The sequence below is a fragment of the Electrophorus electricus genome, chromosome 4 (genome assembly GCF_041902795.1).
Source record: "Electrophorus electricus isolate QZ-2024a chromosome 4, ASM4190279v1, whole genome shotgun sequence".
NCBI lineage: Eukaryota > Metazoa > Chordata > Actinopteri > Gymnotiformes > Gymnotidae > Electrophorus > Electrophorus electricus.
This window is the reverse complement of record NC_137500.1, coordinates 36,995,001-37,020,014: the sequence shown is the minus strand read 5'-3', so window position 1 is coordinate 37,020,014 and position 25,014 is coordinate 36,995,001. Positions and strand designations below refer to the sequence as shown.

Here is a 25,014-nt window from a genome sequence, read left to right as displayed (position 1 = left end):
TACCAGCGATCCCTTGATGTGATGAGGATCATTTTGGGTCATTTTTTCCTAATGGAAGCGGTAGATGCAGGGTGCGCTGCTTGTGTTTGCCCTGATGACATGGAGAGCAGTGTCATGTGGTGCAGTGCGGTGTGATCGTCGGCCAGGTGTGTGAGAAGCAGGTTTGATCCAAGTTCAGTCGTCCTTAGGTCTAGTTCCGCCATGCATCGCACTGGGGTATTTGAAGAGGCGAGCCAACATTCAGCCTGTGTGTGCCCTTTAGATTGAAGCTTATTTGTACACACACACACACACACACACACACACACACACACACACACACACACACACACACACACACACACTCACTCACACACACACACACACACACACACACACACACACACACACACACACACACACACACACTCACACCATGCATGGGTGTAGATTTGTGTGTGTGCATGTGTGAAACAGCATGTGTGTGTAAGCACTGGGCTTGAAATCCCTCCCCTTCCCCACCGTTGCGGTCTCTCCCTCCCTCCCCATTTGCCCCATTCTATCCTTCCCCCTCGCCCTCTCTCTCCCCTCCCCTCTCGTTCTCTCTGGTTCCTCCCCCACGGCTCCACTATCGTATCAGCGAGAGAATTGTCTCATTCTAGCTGACTCTTCCCTTCTCGCTTTCATTCAGTCTTCCCCATCCTTTTCTTCCTCTTTCTGCGGGCTGAGTCCTTTTTTGCGCTGTGTTTCTGGTACCGTAATGCTTCTGACCCAGTCGCTTACCTTCTCTCTTTCTCTTCTGTTTCTGTCTGTCTGCATCTCTGTCCTCCTTTTTTCTGGGTGAATCATTGATTCATTCTTGTCCCTCGTCTCTGCACAGGGCGTAATCAGTCGCTCCCGCCACGTTTCCCTGCTTTCTCCACCCTCAGTGAGCTGCAGCATTAGTTCTGAGATCTTTAGTGTTGAATACTATCTCTCTCCCTCTCTCTCTCTCTCTCTCTCTCTCTCTCTCTATATCTATCCTTCTCTTCCTCCCTCCCTCATGCACTCTTTCTCCCTCCTCCTCTCCATCTACCTCTGTCTCCTGCAACTCCTCTCTCTCTCTCTCTCTCTCTCTCTCTCTCTCTCTCTCTCTCTCTCTCTCTCTCTCTATCCCCCCCTCCCGGATCCTCAGTAGCGGCTCTCACTTGTGCTGCAGCCTCAGTCACCAGTTGAATGTGGCAAGCAAGCGTCTGAGCGAGTGAGTGGATATGGAGGCTTTTGTGCAGCGGGGCGGAGGGCGGACTCTGCTGCCCTGATGAGAGAGCTCTCTGTGGGGGACGCTCCCCACACCTCCTCCTTGGCTGTGCCTGGGGAACAGCCTCCATTCTCCACGCCTGTCTGCATGCCTGGCTCTCCCCACTGCGTGAGTACAGGTCACCAGTGTGCAGGGGCTTTGCACAGAGAATTAGCGCTGAGGAAAGCGAAGGGAGTTTCCTGTAGTGCTAACAGGTTGTTGGCTTTGAGTATTAATACACGAGAGAACAGTAGCACAGATTACTTATCGCTTTTTGTGACTGTTAAAGATGTAGCTTGTGATTGTACATAGTAATTGGACAGTAGAGATAAATCACTCAGGGTGTTGTTGACTGTTTTTTGTGAACCTCTTTGGGGTATTTGGATATAGAAGTACTGTTCTCATGTTGAAAGAGTTGCACTTGTTCACTTTTGTATACATTTTTTTTTCTTCCTCCCTGTCTTTAATGCACTTTCTCATGCATTCTCTCTGTGTGTGGCTCTCATTAGTTAGGTGTTTCTGCATGACCTCTTTGTGGAGGGCATTGCTGCTTAGATTCCAGCATTTTTTTAAACTGGAAAAACATACAGATTCATGCATATGTATGTTTAAAATGTGTGTGTGTGTGTGTGTGTGTGTGTGCTCGCGTGTGTTCCCACTGACCCGGTTCCTTTCATGGCTGTTGGGTTGCTGCATTTATCATGATCGCGGTCCGTGAGTGGCATTTTGGATGATGTCATTTTTGGCCCTCCTCTGTTTTTGCTACTTTCATTAGTTAACTGGTTTTGTTCTTTGCTCTGTGATATACAGTAGTGACTGAGTGTGAGTGTTTGACAATATCACACCATGCTTGTTTACAGAATGTATACTTATTCTAAACTTATAGCTCCCAGTGATGTCATGTTTCTTATTTCTTGTGTCTTGTGATTTCTGATACCAGGGTGTATTTTTAATACTAAACTCTCTTGGTTCAGTTCAGTCTTCCTTATTGCCATTACAAATAGTGGTACCATACTGTATGGTTAGATCAAAAAGTTCAGGTATATTGTAAGAATGATGGCATCAACATTGTAGCACTTTGGAATCTAAAAAACTACTTTCATTTTGAAATTAATATTGTAGCACTGTTACACCTAAAGGAGAAAAACTAAAGAAGAATAGGTCTAAAATTAACATAGTGTTATGTTTGTTAGTAGTGAATTGGCTAGAAATGTTTGCATGAATGATATGGTCACTACCCCCTCACAGTGTTGGGTGATGACAGTGTGCAAGAAACCAGTGCTCATCCTATGCTTTTAAAACCTGAAAATTTCTCAACACTTCTGAGGTCACTAAATGTAGATTATTTATTGCTAATTTTTGTAAGGATTTTTTGCCGAAGCCCATTGTATTTTGAGCCTTCTGTGGAGAAGTGCAGCTCTGTGTCTATTTGGTGTGTTTTTTGCCCTCTGTCCCTAAAGCCAGACAATACTTACTGGGCCTGTGCTTCATCAGGGTGGTTTTCAGTTTGTCAGCCAGCTTCAGGCCAGACTGCTTTGAAATTTGACCTTCCTAATTTTCCTAGTGTCATTGTTTTAGGCATGTTGTCATTTTGGTTAATACTGATTAGGTTGGCTGCTCTGTTCTGGTCCTGAACTGTGAGGTGTGGATTTGTGAGAGAGGGTCTAAAGAATGAAGCTTTGGATGAGGTTGGTTTTGCCATCCTTTATAATGATACAAGTAGAATGTAATTTTAGTGATTAATTGATCTTTTTCTGTGAATTAAAATTAATGGAACTTTACCTCACTACCTTGCATGCATAATTTGTGATGTCCTGTACTTTTAAGATGTGCTTTCAAAGCTCTTCATGCAAAACCTGAGTTGGGCATTTGTCCCATTTGCCAAATCATTCATTTGTAAGCTGACCCCACACTTTACTGACGCAAAGGTTTCAGATGGCAAGTCAAATATTTTAATACATTTTTAATCTAAATCTCTAAATAAATAAATAGATAGATAGAAATGTCATTTATTGATCAGCAGTGACTTTGAACTGGTCTAGAATTTAGCAGCTTGTGACCTGTCTGGTCAGCTTGTGATCTAGCCTGGCGGGCTGGTCTGTCAGGCCAGCTTGTGTTCCGGCCTGGTGGGACTGGTCTGTTTGGTCTGAACCAGTGGCCTTGTCTGGTTGCTGTGGCTTGGAATGCTGCTTGAGACTGTCTGTACTGTTGTGGAGGTCCAAGGGCAGTCCCACTGAGTTCTAAGGAAGTGTTTATAGGATCCTGGGCCATATGGTTGGGTAGCAGTGGTAGTGCTGTTGTAGTCGTGCAGACTTGCAGTTCTATTTCCTTCGTTTTGTAAGGGTGCCTGCAGAGTGCTATCTCTTAGCATCCTAGAAAACTATCTGCCCATTTTGTCATTATCTGTCCAGGTGGTGGACTCACGTAAATGTTAAGCAGCAGATGTCAGTGTTCACTTTCCGAGTGGTTGCAGGGTGGAAGTGGGTGTTGGACACTGAAGGAAGTTGTTTTTGTGTAGCCCCCTCTGCTACTCTGCACACAAGTCTTCCAGCGCTCACTCTCTGCTCTTAGGTGCTTTTGGGCTGGTGCAGATGATGTAGCTTTAGTTGTCTATGCTGAGTCAAGACTGTAGAGATTATGTACTGGTAATCTCTTGTTTTTGGATGATGTTTGATTTGGAAAGATCTTATCTTGCAGGATGTTCTAATGGAGTGTAAAAGGATGGCATCATCGCTGTCTATTTGTACTGATGCACAGTCTGCTGGTCTGGGGCTGAATTATGTAAGGAGAGACTCCCTCTTTTATATGCTGCCTCAGCTTTTTGCTGGAGTTAGTCGGTGGTTGTTTCCGAGCGTGGCTCACAGTGGCCTTGCAGTGTGAGGGGTAGAATCCGTGTGCTGTCAGGTAGTGATGGATTCAAAGCATGCTGGGAGAGTTCCTTCTGGCAGGCTTTCACCTGATCAGAGGGTGTCCGTGTCTGTGCACTTAAACTCTTTATTATGTTGTCTTCCTGAAGAAGCTCTTCTCTGGGACCTCACAGCGATCTCTTCAGCTCTTGTTTCACAGCTGATCCTTTCTCGTGGTGTTTCCGGTGATCGCCACTTTACTTCTCGGTACCAGTCTGTCTTGGAGCAGGTTCTCTATGTCTCTGTTACAGTCTTGTACCGACACCTGAAGGCTTTTGATCTGCTCGAGCCGGTCCCAGAGAAACCCTTCGCTGACCAGTTTTGATATGGTTCCGGACATGCTGCCTCAGTTTTGCTTAGGCCCACTTCCAGCAGCGATCTGAGGTTCTTTGGTCTGGAGGCATGGGCTTGGGTTAGGCGATCGGAGCTTGTCATCCACAGTGCCACTGAGTGGCTCAGGGGCTGACTGTTTGTTTGTTTGTTTTCTTTTTCCTCCTCTCCTCCGCTCATAGCGGTTCAAGAGTTGGAGCAAGACTGTGGACCTTCACTCACTCACATTGGCAGTCTTTTTAAGCTTGGAAAAAGCCCCTTGGTACTGTTTTTAGTGTATCCTTTACTGCACTTTTTTAGTACATGTTGGCAGTTAGAACTCTGCTTTCTGAGTCTGTTTCAGAGTCCATGTTTCATGCTGTTTGCAGATTCTTCGTTTTGTGAAATGTTAAACTCCTGCTTACATCTGAGTGTGGTAGTGTGTTCAGTGTAGAAAAGCAGGTTGGTGGTAGACACTACAGACTACAGCCTGTCTTTGGCTTTCAGTTTTCACTTTCAGGGCATGTTCACATGTGGCCTGCTTGATGCGATTTATCTGAATCCTGGTGTAATTGCTCAATTAGTGTGTTTTTTTAGGACACAGAGTGAGTGCTGATATGGACTAACAACAAGCAAACTAAACTAAAGGGTGTGAACATGCCCTCAAACAGAGTCTTCAGAGACCTCACACAGGCACGAAGCAGATCGTTTTGATACACTCTAACAAATACATCACAGCCCAACTGGTCAGACATCGGAGGCTTGTGCTAACCATCAAGTTAGCAAATTTGCAGAACAAGCTGTGCAGTATTTAGTAATGAGTATTCTGTATCTCTGATTCTACAGCAGGTGTTTTCATACTCATAATGTGACAGGAACTGTGACAGTGAGTGAAATGCAGTCGTTGGTATCAATCATTCATTTTCTTCCTGTCTTATCAATCTTTCCTTCTGAAATGTATGCAACTCTCAGTGAATGCTCTTCTATTTATTCCACTTTTAAAGTCCCTGTTTGAGCTTTCCTTTTTTCATTGCTTCTGTTCTGCTCTGCTTTTTGTTTTAATACTGCTCCTGGGCTATTTATCTCCAGTGCTAACAGCTTAACAGCTGCTATATGAAGTTATGCATCCTCATCCTTGTGTTATTTTTACATGTTCTTTTGCCTAACTACTGTCAAGGCAAACTCATACTGAACTGTTTTAATTTGGTTTAAGGACTTCCTGTGGTTCGTCCCGTTTAAATATAAAACACTAAAATGTGAAGTTAACTCAAAACTCTGTCTCTGTCTGTCTCTCTCTGTCTCGCTGTCTGTCTGTCCCGTCTCTCTCTCTCTCTCTCTCTCTCTCTCTCTCTCTCTGTATTCTTAGCTACCAGTTCCACTAAACTGGAAGACCTGAGCTATCTTGATGAGCAGCGTAACGCACCACTGCGTACCTCCATACGCATGCCCTGGCACCACACTGGAGGAAGGCCGCCCCACGACAAAGGTATACGCAGTACTTCCACTGCCTGCTCAATCAGAGGTTGCCACTACACTTACAACTCCATTAAACAAAGGGTGACCAATTCCACTCATGAATATAATTCTTACAAGTCTCTGAAGTATGCACAATTGAGGAGTGACACTTAAAGGATATATTATGTGGCAGGCACGCACGCACATATATAAATATATACACACACACACACACACACACACACACACACACACACACACACACACACACAATGTCTAACCCATTTTGTCGCCTAATGTTAGCTGGCATGTTTCAAATGAGTGAGTAAATTAGCCAGACTTTAAATGAATCTAATTGCATTTCATTTGAGGAAGCAGTCAGAACTATATGCGTCTGTTACTTCAAAAATGTTTCGACTTGTTGTTTTTCAGTATGCATGATGGGATTGAAATATTATGACAAGTTTCCTTCACACAACACTAGCCTTCTCTAAGAAATTTAGTATGACATCCAAGATACTTTAATAGATTATAACATTCCTGTTATACATACAAATAGTTTAAAATACGGCAACGTACAGTTTGTAACTGTGAAATTTTGGGTGTGGTTCAACACATCTACTAAAATAATTACCTGCAGAGTTTAATCAAGTGCATTCACCAGACCACTAGACTGTGCTGGACTCTAGCAGCTCGGTACCTCACAGCTTCCAAGTGAATTGAACACTGACACTCATTATATGTGATCTTGGATGAGCTCTGTGTGTATATCTGAAGGCAGTGCTGTCTCACTTTGGAGTCAGATGAAATGAGATCGTTCGTTCCTAGAACGATCAGACGACGCCATCGGCGTCTGATTGTGTTCCGAGTCCCATGGCTGTGCGATGTTTTTAGTGCAAAAAAAAAAAGAAAGAATGACAGCCACGTTTTCCCCCATAGCCCTGTAAGAAGAAGGCCATTTCAGCTGTTGGGTAGGCAGTACTGTGAGAAGGACATCAAGGATTTTTATTCTGCAGATGAATTTAAACATGCCGTTGTTCCCTCTGTCAGAGCTGTACTGTGCCGTTGGCTAGGACAGTTACAGAAAGGCCCGAGTGAAGCCTGTATATTCTTATCAGGTAATCCTGTGCCGGGCTGCAGAGGCTGTGGAGTTTGAGGTGGAATTTTCTCAGGGAAGCCCATGGCATAATTGATGCAGGTCTATATCGCTGAGCGCTTGCATACTTCTCAACTTGGCCAGTCTCCCTGTCTCTCGCCTCTGTGCAGCTGAGGTTGTGTGTACACAGCACACAGTAAAAGAGATTAGAAACAGGCTGTGTTTGTGTTTAGCCATTTCCTACATCTTGTTCTAATGGAGGGATTTACAAATAATCCATTGCTTTTTGGAGCATACATACATACATACATACATTGTGTGTGTGTGTGTGTGTGTGTGTGTGTGTGTGTGTGTGTGTGTGTGTGTGTGTGTGTGTGTGTGTGTGTGTGTGTGTGTGTGTATGTGTATATATATATATATATATATACATACATACATATAGGTGAGTATTTGCAGTGTACTGCAGTAAGAGATGTAGAGATATTCACAATTGTAGTAAAGTACACAGAGTTTCCAGAGAAACAGAATGTTTCGGACAGAGGTCCTTCATCAGCTGTACAAGCACTCTTTTTCCTCTTCACCTTGTGCTTTACCCAAAGTCTGTGTTTGTGTGTACGTTTGTTAATGAGCAAACATTTATCGCTGGTGCTATAGCAACCCCATTACAGGAAGAGAGAATTCAAGCCGCAGCGTTCAGAGTGGGCAATAATACACTCTACTGCAGCCTATTCCACTGAGAGCAGCTCTGCCCCAGGCCCACTGTTCCTAACCTGCTCTTTCATCCTCAGAGAAAGAGAGGGAGCGCAGAGGGAATGAGGGAGGGAAAAGGATGGGAAAAGAGAGAGCAACCGAGGGAGAATGGAGACAGAGGGAGAGGGACGAGTGTGTGTTGGGTGGAGGAGTGCGTGCATTAAAACCGGCTTGAGGAGATGAAGGAGAACGGAGCGATGGAGGTGAAGGAGTGAATAGGAGAGAAGAAAGGGAGTGTGTGGCTGCTGTTTATGAGTTCTGACACACACGTTATGGCTGCGCACATGCACGCACGTACACAGACGCAGACACACACTCGCACATGCATGCTTAATCCCAGGCTGTGAGCAGCCAAGCTGTCCTACAGAGGAATATTTTTATTTCCCAGTTTCAGCATTTCAGCTGAGCACAGAGCAAACCCCTACTGAGGCATGGAGGAAAAAAGAGGCCGTGAAAGAATGCAGTGTGCCTCTCAGATCGAGATTGCAGACTACTGAAAATGCAGTCTTGGCATGGGTCTTGACTGATCTATCTTCTAGAAACATATTTTATCTGGCAACATTTGACTCCTGTGTGCCTTGGCACTGCTTAACATAATGTTTGACATCTTTTCAGCTACTCATAAGATTTGGCAAACAATGGCAGCTAGTATATCATGGGATCAAAGCAGCAGAGATAGTGTTCTTCTAATCACTGAGACCAGCGTTTATCTTAAGGACAGACTCCAGTGAAAATCTCTCCCAGACTCACCCAGTTCTTGCCTCACTGCCTCTTTATCTATAGAGCTTTTAGCATCACGAGGAGCAGCACAGAAAGAACAGTCTTTAAGTGAGTGTAGCGAAAACATCTCGACTAATGTAGTCACATTTGTCTTTTCCATCGTCACCCGTCGTTTGAACCGAATCGATGTGCTCAAATCACATTTGCAGATATAAATAAGCAAGACCGTTAGAAAAGGACTAGGAATACCCCACACTGTCTCTTCAGTCACTGCCTGACACGTTTGTGTGTGTTTCTCTTGTAGCGCGCTTCGCTCCGTATAAGCCTGCGGATATCATGCTAAAGCCTCTGCTGTTTGAGGTTCCCAGCATCACTACGGACTCGGTGTTCGTCGGCCGGGATTGGGTCTTCCAACAGCTGGAGGATGTCCTCATGGGCTGCCCGGCAGGCGAGGGCCGCGGGGCCACAGGCGAGGGCCGCGGGGCCACAGTCGTGGGCAGCGTGGGTTTCGGCAAGACGGCCATCGTCTCCCGACTGGTGGCCCTCAGTTGCCATGGAGGCCGCATGAGACAGATTGCCTCCAATAGTCCCAACACCTCTCCCAAAAGTAAGCGATGAGAGGACAGCTGCATGCTTATTACAATAGTTGGTACATTCTGAGCTGTCTAGATATTCTGATTTATTCTCGCATGCAGTATTTTTGCACTAGTTAGTACTGAAATGTTTTACTTTCATGCCTGATTGTAGGTAACATGAACCATAGTTATTGTTGTTTACCAGATCACCTAAAAGCAGTCAGATAGCCATTAAACAGCAGCATCCATGCAAACCACTCCACACCACTTAAACGGTTAGGCATGTTTCTGACGTGTGTTACGTGACCTGCTTGGTTACAGTGTGGATGTTTTATAATGTGGGCGTCACGCACCTGTGCAGGTGGCGAGCCAAGCGCCGAGCTGCCTCTGAGCCAGCACCCCCAGCCTAGCCCTCCCCCCAGCACCAGCAGCACCCTGCAGACTGACAGCTGCCCCAGCACCCCTGAGCTCCAGCGCCACAGGGAGGAGGCCGTCAGGCGTCTGGCTGCCAAGGTAACGTGCCTCTGTACGGCATTGCCTGCAGATGAATTCACTCCCGCTCTGTGTGCGTGAGTGCGCGTGTGCGTGTGCGCAAGTATGCATGTGTGAGTGCACACACATGCATATGCACTCATTTCGCTCACCACCACAGAAATGCACCCTGGTTAGATTTTACACATTTCTGTCTGTAGATTTCTGTTCTAGTTTGTGTGCTCCCTTAGTGTGAGACGACGGGGTTGCGCTGAAATGAGCTCTGCTTGGTTAGAGCTACTGCTTTATGTTGTAGCTCAGCTGAGTCCACCTGGCCAGAGACTCGGCGATGCCGCATGCAGGGGAGAGGGAGTCTGCACTGGAGCTTGCAGACATGCAGCAAATGGCTTCCCACATCCAGGATAAATCAGCCACTGCTCACATTTCAATTTTGTGTGAATGGAAATGTAGCTAGAGTTGTGTATTATACGCTTCTGGTTTTGTGATTGAAGGAAGTGAGCTATTTTCTGTTTCCCACTGAGAATTCTTCAAAGGATGTGGCTTAGCCTAGCCCGTTCAGATAACTAGCCTAAATTATAATAGCTTAATGTTTTGCTGCAAGTTTGCTTACAATTCTGTAGTGCATTTGAGAGCATCGCTGATCTGAATGTGTCTGATTTGTGTAGGGTATAATAGGAGCCTGCCATTCAGCCTGTGTGAATGGAGAACAAGCTTCTGGATGCCTTGGTTTATGGATGTGTGGCCTAGCTGGCTTCCTCGCCACACACAGTGCGAGTCCTGACAGCTGCCGGATTACAGTCGTGCTTTGTCGTGTCCTCTTATTTTCCTGATCCACCTTAATTGACAGTGTTTCTGCAGCCTCTTTTGGTTTCCCCAAGCTCATTTTGAAAGCTTCTGTGTGTGTGCACGTATTCCTAAAGATGTAGTCGATTCCTGTTCAAAGCAGGGTTCAGCTTTTGAAGGCCATATCGAATAAAGGTAAGAAATGTGGTCCCTCTTGAAACCTAGACAAACAGGAATTGACATGGCTTGGATACAACTGCTGATAGCTACAAAACGTCTCTTTGTTTGCCTCTCTCACACACACAGACACACACACACTCTTTCCCTCTCGCTGAAGATGCGTAACTGTAAAAGAATCTGAAAAGAAAAGAATGGTTATTTGCTGCTATAAAATGTGTACATCTTAAACCATTTTTCAAAGAACAGCAACTGCACACACATGTGCACACACACGCGTGCTGTCTGATGGTTTGAAAGGGCCAGTGTGAGATGGAGGCAGTCATGCCATATCTCCAGGCTCTTGTACTCCTGAGCCAACCATTCACTGATTGCTAATTAAAGGTTGAAAAGACACACATTTACCTCTATCAGCCTTGCTCTCCTGCCTTGCTCTTCTGCTTTTCATTTTCAGTTTCGTGTGTGTGTGTGTGTGTGTGTGTGTGTGTGTGTGTGTGATTTTGTGTTTGCTTATAAAGTATACTACAAAACATGTTTTGTTTTGTTTTTTTCTTCAGGTTTTTCCCCAGTTTTCTCCCTATATTAATCATAGTCCATCAGGAAATTCTCCCCTGTCACATGCTATAAAGGCTGTCACATGCTTCCTATGAGGACGCAAGCAGCCAATCACCACATCTTTTTTGAAGAGCTCATGCAACGTCAGGGCAACGTAACATGCTCAGAGGGTAGTACTCTCCACCCCCTTCTGAGGCATGAGCTCACAGACACCCATGATTGGCCTGTGTTGCTGTAAGAGTATGCCTCCTCGAGAGCGTAGCCAGTTTCTCTCAGGCTCATAGCCAGAGATAGCTGTGAAATCATGGGAGATCAAACTCGCAAACACTTTTCTGTTGCACCACGTAGGAGTCCTTCAAAACACTTTTTTAAGATAGTTACATGAATTGATAATGTCCCAGTGGAGTTTACAGTTTAATTTAAACACATACACACACACACACACACACATGCATTTTACTTGAGACAAATTCACAGGTTTTCCTGTGTCCCTCCTCTAGTTTGCTGTTCTAGTCTGCTGCTCTGTGGCTTGTAAGATAAAGAAAAGAAGGGCAATAGCTGTTACACATCCAGAATTTCCAAATTCCCAGAAAATGACCTAAATCGCTGTGTAGAGTAGAGCAGGATACACCAGTGCACTTCTTTCTGGTGTTCTGGGTGTATGGGTTCAGTGCTTTTTGCAGCTTGAGTGAGGAATGTTGGGGAACATCCCCCTCCGTGTCTCTCCTGTGTAGTGAAGGACTGAACTGCCACCTGTCATTCACCATAAGAAGTAAATGATGTTCAAACTGCATCTCTTGAGGGACCTGCTGTCGCTTGTGTGTTACCATGGCAACAGGTTGGCAAGGTGGTCATTTGTTCTAAGGTAGAGGATTGCACCCACAGGAGCAATGCAGGCTCAGAAGAGCCTGAAACTGGGAAAGGGTGCTAGCTCAAAGCTGAACAGGATTCACCAGCCTTATTCAGCGACCGATTTGTTTGTCCTTTAGTTGATGAGCCAATGAACAGTTTACATTAATATTAGGCCTCATATTTTAATTGCTGCAATAATAATTGCTACAAAAATAATATGGCAGCGTTTACGGATGAATGTGCGAGAGGTGACGTACTTTGCACCGTTTGCGGATGTGTTCATGGTAGTTACAAGCCGTGTCTTCCCGCTGAGAAGCATCCAGATTCTTTAAGCTCGTGGTTTACTACCTCACTCTTCCAGTTCACTTCACTTCTCTCTGTTTTCCTTGGACTGATATCACATATGGTGTCGGTCTAAACAGCTTTACAAAAGTGTTGAGCTTTGTTTGCTTTCTCTTCAGCCCATAAAATCGTGGTTTTGTGCGTGTCTGGACAGGAAATCTCCTGTGGAGCCTAATCGATGAACAGATGTTACTGCAACATTAAAGAACTGTGTCACGGCATTTGGCACTTGGGTCCTGTCTTGTAGGCCCACATGGCCACCGTGGGCAATGCTGCACTCTGACCAGGATTTGCTCTTCTTTTTCTTTCCCCCCCCCCCCCCCCCCCCCCATGCCCTCTGAGGTAGATCACGATCACAAACGTGTCAGGGCTGACGGGCTGCGCTCCGGCCCAGCTGCACTTCTAGAATCCCCAGTCCATTGTACACAACCCTCGTTTCCGCACGGATGCAGTTAAGCTGAGATTTGTAGTGGCTGGCGGCAGGGATGGCTGGGCTTAACCAAGCTTTTCTGAGCCACCTGCTCCACCATCTCAGATTAAAAGATTTTATGCCTTTCTTGCTCATTTGAAAACTCACTGCCTATCAACAGATGCACCCAGCTGCTACGCTGGTGATATTAGTCACATTAATAGATTCTTTTCCATCCTGAGTTCTCCTTCTCATTTCTGATTCCTCTATACAAACATCTGTTTCCTGAGCTCCTTTCCCACGGGGCATATGTACCTTTTTGTTTTGAATATTGGCATGCTTTAATGGTAGCAAGAGGTCGTTTGTTGCATTACAGGTGACTTTTGATCCAGTAATTAATATACATTCCATTACTAGAGGATTTGCTTTCACAATTTTCTAAGTAGGGAGCAATTGCTGTGGAGGCCTGATAACATGCCATGTAATTATTTGCACATATTTTACAATATGCATAATTCTTACTATGTTAAGTGGCTGTCATCATAAGTGACAAAGACAGCAGAGATGCTAGCTATCTCTTATTTAGAATAGAATGATGAGATTACGAGCAATTTCTCGTGAGGTTACCAAATTGTTAGTTAATTCACTGTGTTTTAAACCTGATGTCTGCTGCACAGAGACCAGTCTCCTGTCAGCCACCTGTGTTTATTGAACGGACCTTTTATGGCAGGTTTAACAGACCTTCATTTTGAAAGCACAACACTGGTGCACAACTGCCAATGGAACACTAGCCATAAATCAGGATGTACTATTCACCTAAAGCAGTGTTTTCTTTAGTGATAATGGAAAGGTGAAAGTTTCTCTTATCTGAAAGAGCCTCGACTGGGTGATCTTTGTGGCTCTGACCATCTAGAGAAGTTCCACAGAGGTGAAAGTTAAACCATTCCTATTAACCCTAACTGTCCAAATGGAAAATACCACTATCCATCAAACAGTAATTTCAGTAATAAATCAGACCAAAGTAAATAGCAGTCTTAAAAGGCCAATGCATTGAGTTGCTCTGCTAGCATGTACTTTTATTGTCACATTCTCTGACATTGACATTAATGATATGAATCAGAAATATGTTTGTGTTGAACTCTTCTTTAAAAATATTGCTTTTATCCATTTATCCATTCAGTTAGATGTTGTTTCCTAAGAGGCTGTGACAGGATGTGACAGAACTGTAACGCTAATTAGGAATGGTCTAATATGAAACATCCCAGTATTGGATGAAAAAAATGTTTCTTCATCATTATTGGATGTTTTGAACATGTCAGTTAGTGATGCAAGCTAACTGTCTTGCCACTAGCTGTGTCTCTGCGTCTGTGTAGTGTCTGCTGCTGGGCTGTAGACAGCTTGTGGAAAGCTCTTCATCTTCCTTTGTGCTTTATTCATATTCGCCTTCTTTGTGTTTGCTTTTCTTCTTTTTTCCTCTTCTCTTACACTGGTATCCTGAAGGAAATTAAGAATGATCTCTCTAGGTCTCTAATGGGCCAGGGAGGAAGTGGTTCCCTTAATACCAAGATGAAGAAGGTCCTCTCAGAAATGCCTGGAAGAAGCAGCCCTTTATCATTGCTCTTTAATTTTTGATGTTTGAAATTGGCAGTGATTCTTTTGACGCATCACAAACTCTGTGATGCAGATATAGGCCCTTTGGTGAGTGTTTGCTCCTAATACACAGCATTGAGTTTGAAGTAGGAGGCAGGGTGGAGTCATCTAGGTGGGGGAGGTTGGAGTGCTGAGATTAGCAATACAGATCAAAAACCTGGCACAGGTTGGGACTGCATAATGGCTATGCTGTATTGTCCCAGCACGCCACGTCCCCAGTCCCAGTGGACTGAGCTGTCATCCAGCTCCACACGTGCAACGTTACCCACTCAGCCAGTGTTTTCAATGTTATGAGGCAGATTTGGCATGATTAAAGAGCCATTTCCAAGTGACCTCCACCCCTCATCAAAGAGCTGAAGTCATTGGTTAGTAAATCCTAGTGAAAGATGGCTGTGTGGTCATTTGAAGGCTAACCCAGGTATTTGGTTAGCATTTATAAAGGTGCTAGTCTATGAATGCTCCTTGGAGTGATGACTCTTTCTGTTTGAAATTCACATTTTGGGCCGTATATTAATATAATGCAAACAGTGGAATGAAATTGGAATGTTATTTGCTGTCAGTCTACCCAGCAACCACACTGGTACAATAATAGCATAGTTAGTTATTTATTACTGCCATTTCTGCAAAGCTCTATACTGCCCACCTTCTGAGCGTTTTCTTTTTGGTATACTTGTAGTTATTTATCATCAGTTGTTTGGTGTAATTTGTGCAGTTCTTAAATTGCAAAACCGTGCCATACTTTCCTTGCTTTGTTTTCTTCCCCTTCACCACACTGTTGTCTCCAGGAGCATGCTTCTGTAATATAAACACTTCACAGTATTATTGAATGCTCTGTATTCTGAAGGCATTTGGCAATAAATCTGACTTGACATTGTGTTCTATTGTGTTCTTTCAAGTCAGGGTTCGCTGTAGTGTTCTGGATTTGTGTTCACAGCTTTGCTACAGTAACTGGGTCTGGTGCATTTTTCCCTTTACAATTGGCAGTACTTGGTACCACAGTAACTGTGGTCCCAAAAGGTACATAACGTAAATACAACTTAGCAGTATTGAGTTGCATCCTACAGCGTATTTTGTTGTGGACCAAAGTTTGTTGGTTCGTGTATACTCTAAGTATGTTGTAGAATTCAAAACTGCTGTGAATGTGAATCTCCATTAGAGTAGGCATATACAGCTGTCAGTCAGATGATGCCGATGAATGATTACTGATACTTTAACTGTCTTCATCCCTGACTCTCTCTCTCTCTCTCTCTCTCTCTCCCCCCTTCTCTTGCTCTCTAGGTTGTTGCATATCATTACTGTCAGGCTGATAACACCTACACCTGTTTGGTGCCCGAGTTTGTGCACAGTGTCGCCGCCCTGCTGTGCAGAGCACACCAGCTGACTGCTTACAGGGAGCTCCTACTGAAAGAACCACATATACAGAGCATGCTCAGTCTGCGCTCCTGTGTCCAGGACCCGATGGCTGCCTTCCGTAGGGGTGTATTAGAACCACTAATCAACCTGCGCAAAGGTACAAATCCATAATCTATTTGTTTAGGGGTAAATTAATTGATTAATCACTGGCTGTTTACTAGATTCTTGTAATGGCACTTTTACCTCATTAGCTACTAAGATTTCTGTCTCTAGTTGTTACATCACTGTTGCCTGCTGTGCACTGTTGCACTTAACTCAAGGAAGACAAAGCAACACAACCACATTTTAACACATTAAGGGGGTCAAACTCTGCAGTCAATGAGCGCAATGACTTATCTCTGTAAGGAATTTTAAAATTTAAAGTCTCATGGGGCTGTATACATCGGTGTGTCAATTTTGCATCTGGCCAAATGACACTGCAGCTAATTTATGCTCCCATGAGTCAGGCTTTTTCTATACAGTAACAGCTGTGATTGGCTATTCCACCTGTGGTATTCAAGGGGTAAAAACTGGACATTAAAAGAACAGTTCCTCATGTTAAGGGCCCAACTACTTTGTTTTTTTTAAGTGAAGCCTTTCCTCAGTACAGACTATAATGGAGGCATCAGTCAAGTTCATCTCTCCAAAAAGCAGAGGTATACTCTTGGAAATTGTGTGTAATTTATTTTATACCTGCAGTCCTATTTCAGCCCCTGATTGGATGAAGTATAGAGTGAAAAAGAGGGCTCCCTAGGCCCTGCTGAGTCTATGAGAGCTGGATGGGAAATATTTGTTAGCTTTTTAAAGCAAGAGGCCGCAGACGGGTTTCAGGGTCACTCTGGTTTGTTTAGCATGGGGATCTAGCCTTTTCTCTCAGCTGTACACCTAATCAATACTGCATTGTGGGAGGCCAGGCTTGAGACATGGATAAACAAACTGTTTGCATGATGGAGATGGAAAAGACTGAGAATCAATGTGGCAGCAGCAGGCAAGGCCAGAGAGCAGCCCATAGAAGAACCAGTCTCCAGTAATCCACAGGTTCATGTGCCATAGTACTGAAACTAATGTTTCAGTTTTAGACTGATGTGAGGAAAAGATGTTGATGAACTCCACTGTGTAATGAAAATGTGTGCCAAAAGATTTGTGGAGGATATTAAAAAGTAAAGACAGTTTTTAGATTTGGTAGTGGCTATTCTCTGAGTGTTATGTGTTTAAAAAAATCTCAAAGAAAAGAGAAAAACACACACACACACACCGCCCTTGACCTGTCTATAAAGAAATATTCTTCCTTTTAAATAAACCCAGTTTGACTGTTTGATCAGAGAAAAACTCTCAGATCTCCATGTTGGTCTGTAATGAATTTTAAATGTTCTGTGCATCTCTCTGCAAAAGCAGGAAGCAACCCGTTCTGCCATATTCAGTTGAACCCATGACACTTGGTGTCTGTTTTATTAGATTCTGCAGTGGTCTAAACCTATGTTCAGTCTCGGTTCATATTTGCTCCAATCAAGGAGAACTGAATTTCTCTCATTGTTCTTTAGCTATTTCCATGCAGCAATCTGCTCAGTCTCCTCTTGGTTGCACAAGTGCACAGCTGCCTTTACACCTAACTGCATTTCCAGAATCACATTTCTCTAATCTATTAGTTATCTGCTACATCGAGTATAATACTTTTCTACTATTATATGAATACTGTGCTTGTCTGTTGTGTTCTAGAGCTGCTGATATTGTGATAATAGTGAGTGTCTTGATTTTCTAAAACAGAAAGGAAGATTCCAGAAGAGGAATACATCGTTTTGATTGATGGACTCAACGAAGCAGAGTTTCACAAGCCAGACTATGGGGACACCATTGCGTCCTTCATTACCAAGATTATCTCCAAGTTCCCCGCCTGGCTCAAACTCATTATCACTGTACGGGTCGGTCTGCAGGTGAGGAGCCCACCGTGTCCACACTTTTATTTGTGGGCACATCCGAGGCTTCATCGTTGCTTACTACCCAGAAAGATTATGCTTCTCTTGAAACTAATTAGATGAATGCAATCAGTTTCCCACACGTGCATTATTATTGCAGGTTGGATTAATTAACTGACAGATTAATTGACTGATTGATTGTGTAATTGGATGTGTGCGCTTAACATCTTCCATTATGTATTCTAATGAGCTTCAGAAAACAGCACTTACAATTCATAGGGGTTTTTTGGGCGGGGAGGGTGGGTTGGTATATAACACCTTAAGATCCTCTTTTGCCGTCTGACCGTCTGACATCTCAGTCTAAAGGCCAAGTCAGCCATGATGGCATTTGCTGTGTTCATATTGGATTTCTCTATAACTCACAGTGTAACAGCTTCAGCCAGTGCTGGTGTTGCTGCTCTGAACCCATATCGTTTTCCACACCCCACTCCCTGTAAATCAACAACTGCCCAGTCATGACAACTACTCCACAGAAAGCAGCTTGAGGGACAACCTTCCCCTTGTCATACACCCTGCTGGACAACATGTCCTTTTTGTCAAGTGAATCCTGCAAGTGTAACAAGTAGCACTTGCATAGGAGAGCAGGCGGTATAATGATGAGGCCGGAGACACAGCTGCTTTCTCTAAGATGGGAGAAGAATAACAGACAGGGAAAAGGAAGCTAGAGACCTGGCGAGAGAGAGACGGAGATGAGGCAGGGTGCTGGGTGATGTGTTAAAAATGTGTTTGTGTTGGATGGCTTTTGACAGGCCTCACCCACAGCTCTACAGATAGGGTAGGATTCACAGGCTTTAAAAACCAAAACAAAGATTCACCGTCCTTCACGAACAGACAGTAGTGTGTGTGTGTGTGTGTGTGTGTGTGTGTGTGTGTGCGTGCGCGTGCACGCCTCTGCTCATCAACACCTCAGCTACAGCTGAGGCACTGGTGCCATCCAGAGTCCCCACACTGCTGAGTGGCAGTGTCTTCCACAATCAGACAGTGTGTTTTACTGCCACCAGTCGAGAACCACTGCACAGCAGTGTTCTCAACTACATGATTCAGCTCATCAAGGATTAATTAATTTCATGGTTAATTGAGGACCTGAATGAGACGTATTGGAGCAGGGAAAAGGGAAATCTTCTACAGCCTTTTAGTGCTGCGCTGTTCTGCCACTCTGCTAGTTTGTTTCTTTATGAGTGCGGCTTTCGGGCAGGCCATGCTCTGTAGTACGAGGCCTTTGATGTGAATGACGAGGATGCTTTTCCTTTGTCAGATTCACCTTCAGTTTATTGACGAATTAATCTAGGATTCACAGAGCAAATCAGTTTTTGGGGGTTGCCCACCGTTTCAGTGTAAATTACTTAAAGGCTCATTGTGAGTAAAAATGGGTGTGATGAAGAAAGATTCAGTAAAATTGTGTGTGCACGAAATGTTTAAACTATGGCGAGGGCAAGGAATGCCTACCTGTTTATAACTGGTCCCTGACCATTTAACCATTTATTCATGATGGCACTAAAGAAAGGGCTTTTAAGATTTCTGGGTCAAAATCCAGGTGAAAATTTGCTTCAGATTTGAAGGTGCCTTGAATGTGATTGGTTAGTACCTGTATCTGTCCTTCATGAGAGCTGGTGTTAAGGTTGGTCTGCGATCGGCAGTATGCCTGAATGCAAGCTTGTGCTCGAAGCAATGTCTTACGATGTTTTCAACATACCAGCTGTTGGTTTAGATTGCTGTGTGAAGTAGCATTCACTGTGTCTCATGCTGCTTCGAGGTGTGGTGTTTCTCAATCATGGCCATTTACTGCTGTCTATAAGCTGGGGCAGAGCAAAATTATGTGTGTTTTTAAAACATTTTTGTAAACATCTGTGCTCATATCAGCAGTCCTGGTGGATTTCAGTGCTGCTCAACACAGGATGTTGTATCAGTGCAAATGAATCTTTATTCAAGTGTGAAAGCATGTGTGAAGACAAGGTCGATATATCTGTGTGTGTGTGGTTGTGTGTGCCCATATGTCTATGGAGACTTGCACTTAATGTGCAAGCGTCCCTGTAGACTGTCTTAGTCTGTCACTTCTTAAACTTTTCTTTGCACACAGAAGATACTGAGAGTTTTGTGTAGTACTCCTATATCCCCTGTACTGTGTGCATTTGTGTGTGCATGCATGAGTACGTGTGTTGGTGTGTGAGCTCGCGCAGTTGTTTGATATCTCCTGCTCTGTGTCGTCCAGCCCTGCGGCTCACTGACCTTCTGTAGATAAATCATCCAGAGGACATCAATACCATAACAGAGGAGGGGGGAGAAAGCTTTTAACACTGCTGGCCTGTGTCTCTGTATCTCTTGCTGGGGGATAGATGAGAGGTAGATGAACAGAGCGAGCGAGAGAGAGAGCGAGCGAGAGAGAGAGAGGCAGACCTGAGCGACCGGGCAGCAATGTGGGGGGTTGATTGTATGTCTGATAGTTCAGTTTATATGTATAAATGTGAAGAAGGATTATTGCCTAAATGTGCCCTAACATATGTCCATATACAAGTATAGTGACACTTGGATGACAGCAAGAAATGCACTATTATTATTATGACAGCAGTAAATATACTATTATGAAATACTAATATAAAAAGATTCTTTCCCTGAACTTTATCAAAGAGCAGGCACAGATTTTGGTGGCAGAATTAATCTGTACCTCTTCCTTGTTGTGTTCCTAAAGGAGATCACCAGTCTGCTGCCCTTTACCAAGATCAGCCTGGACGATTTTCTTGACAACAAGGAGATCAGCTCTGACCTGAATGCCTACATCCAGCACCGTGTCCAGAGCAGCAGCGACATCCTGAACAACCTCTCTCTGAACGGCAAGGCTGACCCCGTCACAGTGGGCAAGGTGAGCTCCCACCTGGTTTCACGCAGCCAGGGCTCTTACCTGTACCTGAAGCTCACCCTGGACCTCTTTGAGAGGGGCCACCTGGTCATCAAGAGCTCCAGCTACAAAGTGGTGCCCATCTCCCTGGCCGAGCTCTATCTGCTGCAGTGCAACATGAAGTTCATGAGCAACTCGGCGTTCGAGCGGGCCATGCCCATCCTCAACGTGGCTCTGGCATCGCTGCACCCGCTCACAGACGAGCAGCTCTTCCACGCCCTGAATGCTGGCAGCGTACGCGGAGACCTGCAGTGGGACGATTTCCAGCAACGCATGGACACGGTGTCCGGATTCCTGATCAAGCGCAGGGACAAGACCCGCATGTTCTGTCACCCCTCCTTCCGCGAGTGGCTTGTGTGGAGAGCTGACGGCGAGAGCTCCGACTTCATCTGTGACCCCAGGTGAGCTCCCATGGTGCTGTATACCAAAGTGGCTGTCTTATTGTATCAGATTAGTTTCTTTTTGTCAGTGTAAAAATGGAAATTAATGTCTTCTAAATAATTAAATGGAATGCTTTCTGAGACAAAACAGATGGTTGACGATGTAGCGTTAGTCCAAAAGCACCCTTTTTTTGCCGAATAGAAGCAACTGAGAGAGTCCAAGAACTTAAGGTTGTTGAAAAAGAGTGCTCTAAGCAAGAGTGATCTCCGGCTCCATGAGCTCTCTCAGAGCATCCTTCACCCAGAGAAGTTTGTTTGAAGTCAAACTTTAAAGGTTAGGGCTTATCACAAGTTAGCAGACTCTATCTTTAAACAGGTGCCTATTGGCTGCTAATAAGGCAGTTAATTTAGGCATTTAATTTGTCTATTAGAGTCCCTGCAGTGTGGAATAGAATGCCATTCTCTGAGCTGAAACTGAATTAATTTGAATATTGTTCAGGTGCAAAGATTGTAAGATTGCAAACTGGTAGTGAATTTTTAAAATTTTTAATAAAAACGTAATTTGACATATTTGTTTCAGCAGTCAGTACCTCTTGAAATATAAATGATCTTTTTTCAAATTACCATGTTTAGATTGATTTGTAGAAATGAATTACTTGATGATTATGATTACATATGAACTTTCTTGATTTAATATTAATATTTAATTTCCGGTTACACATGTTCTGCTACACGGAACCTAGCCTACCTTATTGGTCTAAATCAAGGCTCTATCTTTAGATTTTGGCAGAAATTGAATATTTCTGTTTCCTTCCTCAATAAACCTGACCCTACTAGTCCTCCTTACTAGTCATCCTTTTTTCCTTGGGTTTCACTGGGGACTGGCAAGAAACAGAAGAGAATAAAGTTAAAGCTTTAAGTGCAAGTCAGTCCACTTGTACAGTTACCATGTTTTCTGTTAGCAAAAATCGAGCTAATCTTGTCCAAGTCACGACAGTTTCTGCAACTCCTGATCGGAGCTGTGAACTTGCTCCAGATGAGGAATATGAAGGGTATGCACTTGCTCCCACCTTCTCCTGCACTTCATCAGCCAGATAACTTTGCTTGCTGAGATTCTGGGCTTTCTCCTCAAATAGCCTGGCAAACCTGGAATTTCAGTGACTGGTATTTCTGAAAGCACCAACAGTAACTTATAAGTACCAAAAGCCAAGATCTTGTGTTGGTAGAGTGGAAAAATAAGAACTGGAAATATCTGCTCAAATCCACTGCTGGTCAGAAAGAAGCCATGAGGCAAATGCAGGGCTCTAATCTAGTTTGTGTTCATACAGGCTATCCAGGATTCCACTGATATTTTTTTTCTTGAATATGCAACCGTGCAGTGTTAGTCATAGAGCTGTAACAGAGTCCATTTGTCTACATAGAGCACCTCTTAATCACAGCCTTAATTAAGCTGCAGTCGTGACATTTTGAATTTACTGTGGGCTTTTGGCTTTATAAAGTACCTTATCAGGAGGCAAACATATAGTTTGCCTTGATACAATGATGCATAATGAAAAGAGTGAGCTCCTTTCTGTCACAGAATTATTCGATTACCCCAAGTCTTTTTCTTTTTTGAGCAGCAATAAAATGTATTCACTTAAACACACACTTTTTGTCAGAGTAATTATTCTGATACTTTGAAACCTTGAAGTTCATGAATGACTAGTAATGACATTGGCTTTTGAGGTAGTTTTAATAGTAAAAAAAAAAAAAAGTTGAAGCAGTTATTTAAGTAAAGCCAGACAGATCTTCCTGACATTAAATGTGTATTTGGCCTTGTGAGTTATTAACCACTTATCTATGCGTGCTGGACATGTCTAGAGTCTATTAAACAGTTCATTACATTGTTGTGTATATGTATGCTTGCTTATTTTAGATGCCGCTGTGTCTTGCAGATATAGATGAGAGAGGTTTCTAACAGTGCTGCCTAATTGTTATTCCATCTCGTCCTCTCCTATTCTCGTTAGCGTGGAGCTCCGAGTGTTCTGATTGGACAGTCCTCGCTCTATCAGCTGTGGGGCTGGTGACTCACCTCCGTGTACCACATACCCTTCCCCATCGTGAGACACACTCCCTCTTTCTCTCTCTCATTCTTTCCCTCTTTTTCCTCTTCCATTTTTAAACGTAACACACAAGCCCTTACACTGGCAGCGACGAAGATGGACTTGAGAAGAAGGTCCCACCACTTCCAACTTGTTATTTCTTCTCTGAGACAGGAGAGCTTGACACAGGCCATTTTATTTTAGCCGAGTAGAGCTGGGGGGGGGGTTGATCAAAGCCATTCGTCTTCATGCCCGGCCTTTTAATGAAGTTCTCTGTTAATGAACACCAGTCAGGGTATGAAGTGAGCACAAAGGGAAACACAGGCACCCTGCTCCTCTGCTCTGCTCCTCAGATCATGGATGCCTCTTTTACAGGCTTTGAATTGCCACCAAGAATGCACGTGCAGGGGCTTGATGATGAATGTTGACAACGGAAATAATGTTTAGCTTGTGATGTTAATAGGATACCGGGACACTCGTTGCTTTTCATTGAGGTTTTTTTTTTTGTGTGGCAGTAGTGTGCTTTTCTTTGGTTGTATATAAAATTATTGGACCTTACAAAAAAAAAAAAAAAGTCCTTCCCATCTTTCTGAGGTTTATGTACGTTGCTTTGGTGTGTGTGTTTCCTGTAGGAGTGGCCATGCTCTGATGGCATTCATGTTGTCCAGGCAGGAGGGCAAGTTGAACAGGCAGCAGACAATGGAGCTGGGACACCACATTCTAAAAGCACATATATTTAAGGTATTCTCTATAATAAAAGCACATACATTTAAGGCATTGCCTATAATAAAAGCACACACATTTAAGGTATTCCCTATAAGAAAGGACACACATTTAAGGCATTCTCTATTCTAAATGCACATATATTTAAGGTGTTCTCTATTCTAAATAACACATATATTTAAGGTTTTCCCTATCCTGAAAGCATACATTTTAGGTACAGTTGGGTAGTGGCCATATTTATATAGATTGGTATTCACTTCATTAATCCCAGAGGTAAATTCACTTTAGTAACGAATGGAAATGTATTCAGTTTCTGAACTGATGGTAGTGTCATGCATTATGCAGTCAAGAAATTCCATTAACCTGTGGAAATCTAACATTACTAGTTTAGAGGAAATTATAGTAAGTAGTTAAAGGAGTGATTTCTGTGCGTGTATGAGCATCCTGAGCCACTCCAGTTTGCTGTTTATTTGCTTATACAAAATATTTCAGAATGTTCATAGCTACTAGTTAATTTTGTGAGTGTGTGTGTGTGTGTGTGTGTGTGTGTGTGTATAACAGGGTCAAAGTAAGAAGACTGGAGTGTCGTCCAGCGTGCTGCAGGGTTTGTGGGTCAGCTGCAGTACTGACAGCCTGTCTGCAGCACTGGCTTCCCTAAGGAACCTCTACACACCCAACGTCAAGGTCGGCTCACGCAAGTACACACACACACACACACACACACACACACACACACACACACACACACAAAATTGTACACTCAGACACTAACCAAACTATAATTGTCCCACAAGAGAGTGTTTAATTGTTGATATGCCCCCATGACAGAGTTGTAACCTTCATCTGCAGGTTAGGCTGTGGAGCATAATTAATCTGTGCATGGTAGGTGCCAGGGGGTATGTGCACACGGCAGCCTGTGGGACTGTTGGCCTTTATCAATCTAGCTCAGGGCTCCTGTGGTAGGGCTGGAGGGTTGGCTACGATGGGTTTCTGTGTGACTCATGACTTCCATTTAAGCAGATGTTTATCCATCTAATTCCATCTGTGCCACATATTCAGTGAGGAAGCTGGATAGTTGGCCTCCTGCAGTTTGATGAAAACATATCTTCTATAATATTCAGATTCTGAATATTTTGATAGGATGTTATCTTTAATGGGTTTTTTTTTTAATCATTATTTTCATGCCATTTGATTTTTGACAATTTGTGTTAAAATGTGCTTCTTTGGCGCTTTAATTATATGCTTC

At 43.7% G+C, this 25,014-nt stretch overlaps 1 protein-coding gene across 4 annotated transcripts in view; it reads left to right on the top strand.

Moving 5' to 3' along the window:
- The window catches only part of tanc1b (tetratricopeptide repeat, ankyrin repeat and coiled-coil containing 1b), a 110,591-nt gene that overhangs the window by 69,475 nt on the left and 16,102 nt on the right, over positions 1–25,014 (top strand). For all 4 annotated transcript variants that reach the window (XM_081713599.1, XM_035536469.2, XM_035536467.2 and 1 more), the window contains exons 8-15: positions 5,837–5,956; positions 8,796–9,098; positions 9,428–9,579; positions 15,605–15,836; positions 17,483–17,649; positions 20,378–20,985; positions 23,678–23,786; positions 24,330–24,452. In XM_081713599.1, coding sequence (XP_081569725.1) covers positions 5,837–5,956; positions 8,796–9,098; positions 9,428–9,579; positions 15,605–15,836; positions 17,483–17,649; positions 20,378–20,985; positions 23,678–23,786; positions 24,330–24,452 — 1,814 coding nt within the window. The remainder of the gene's footprint in view (positions 1–5,836; positions 5,957–8,795; positions 9,099–9,427; positions 9,580–15,604; positions 15,837–17,482; positions 17,650–20,377; positions 20,986–23,677; positions 23,787–24,329; positions 24,453–25,014) is intronic.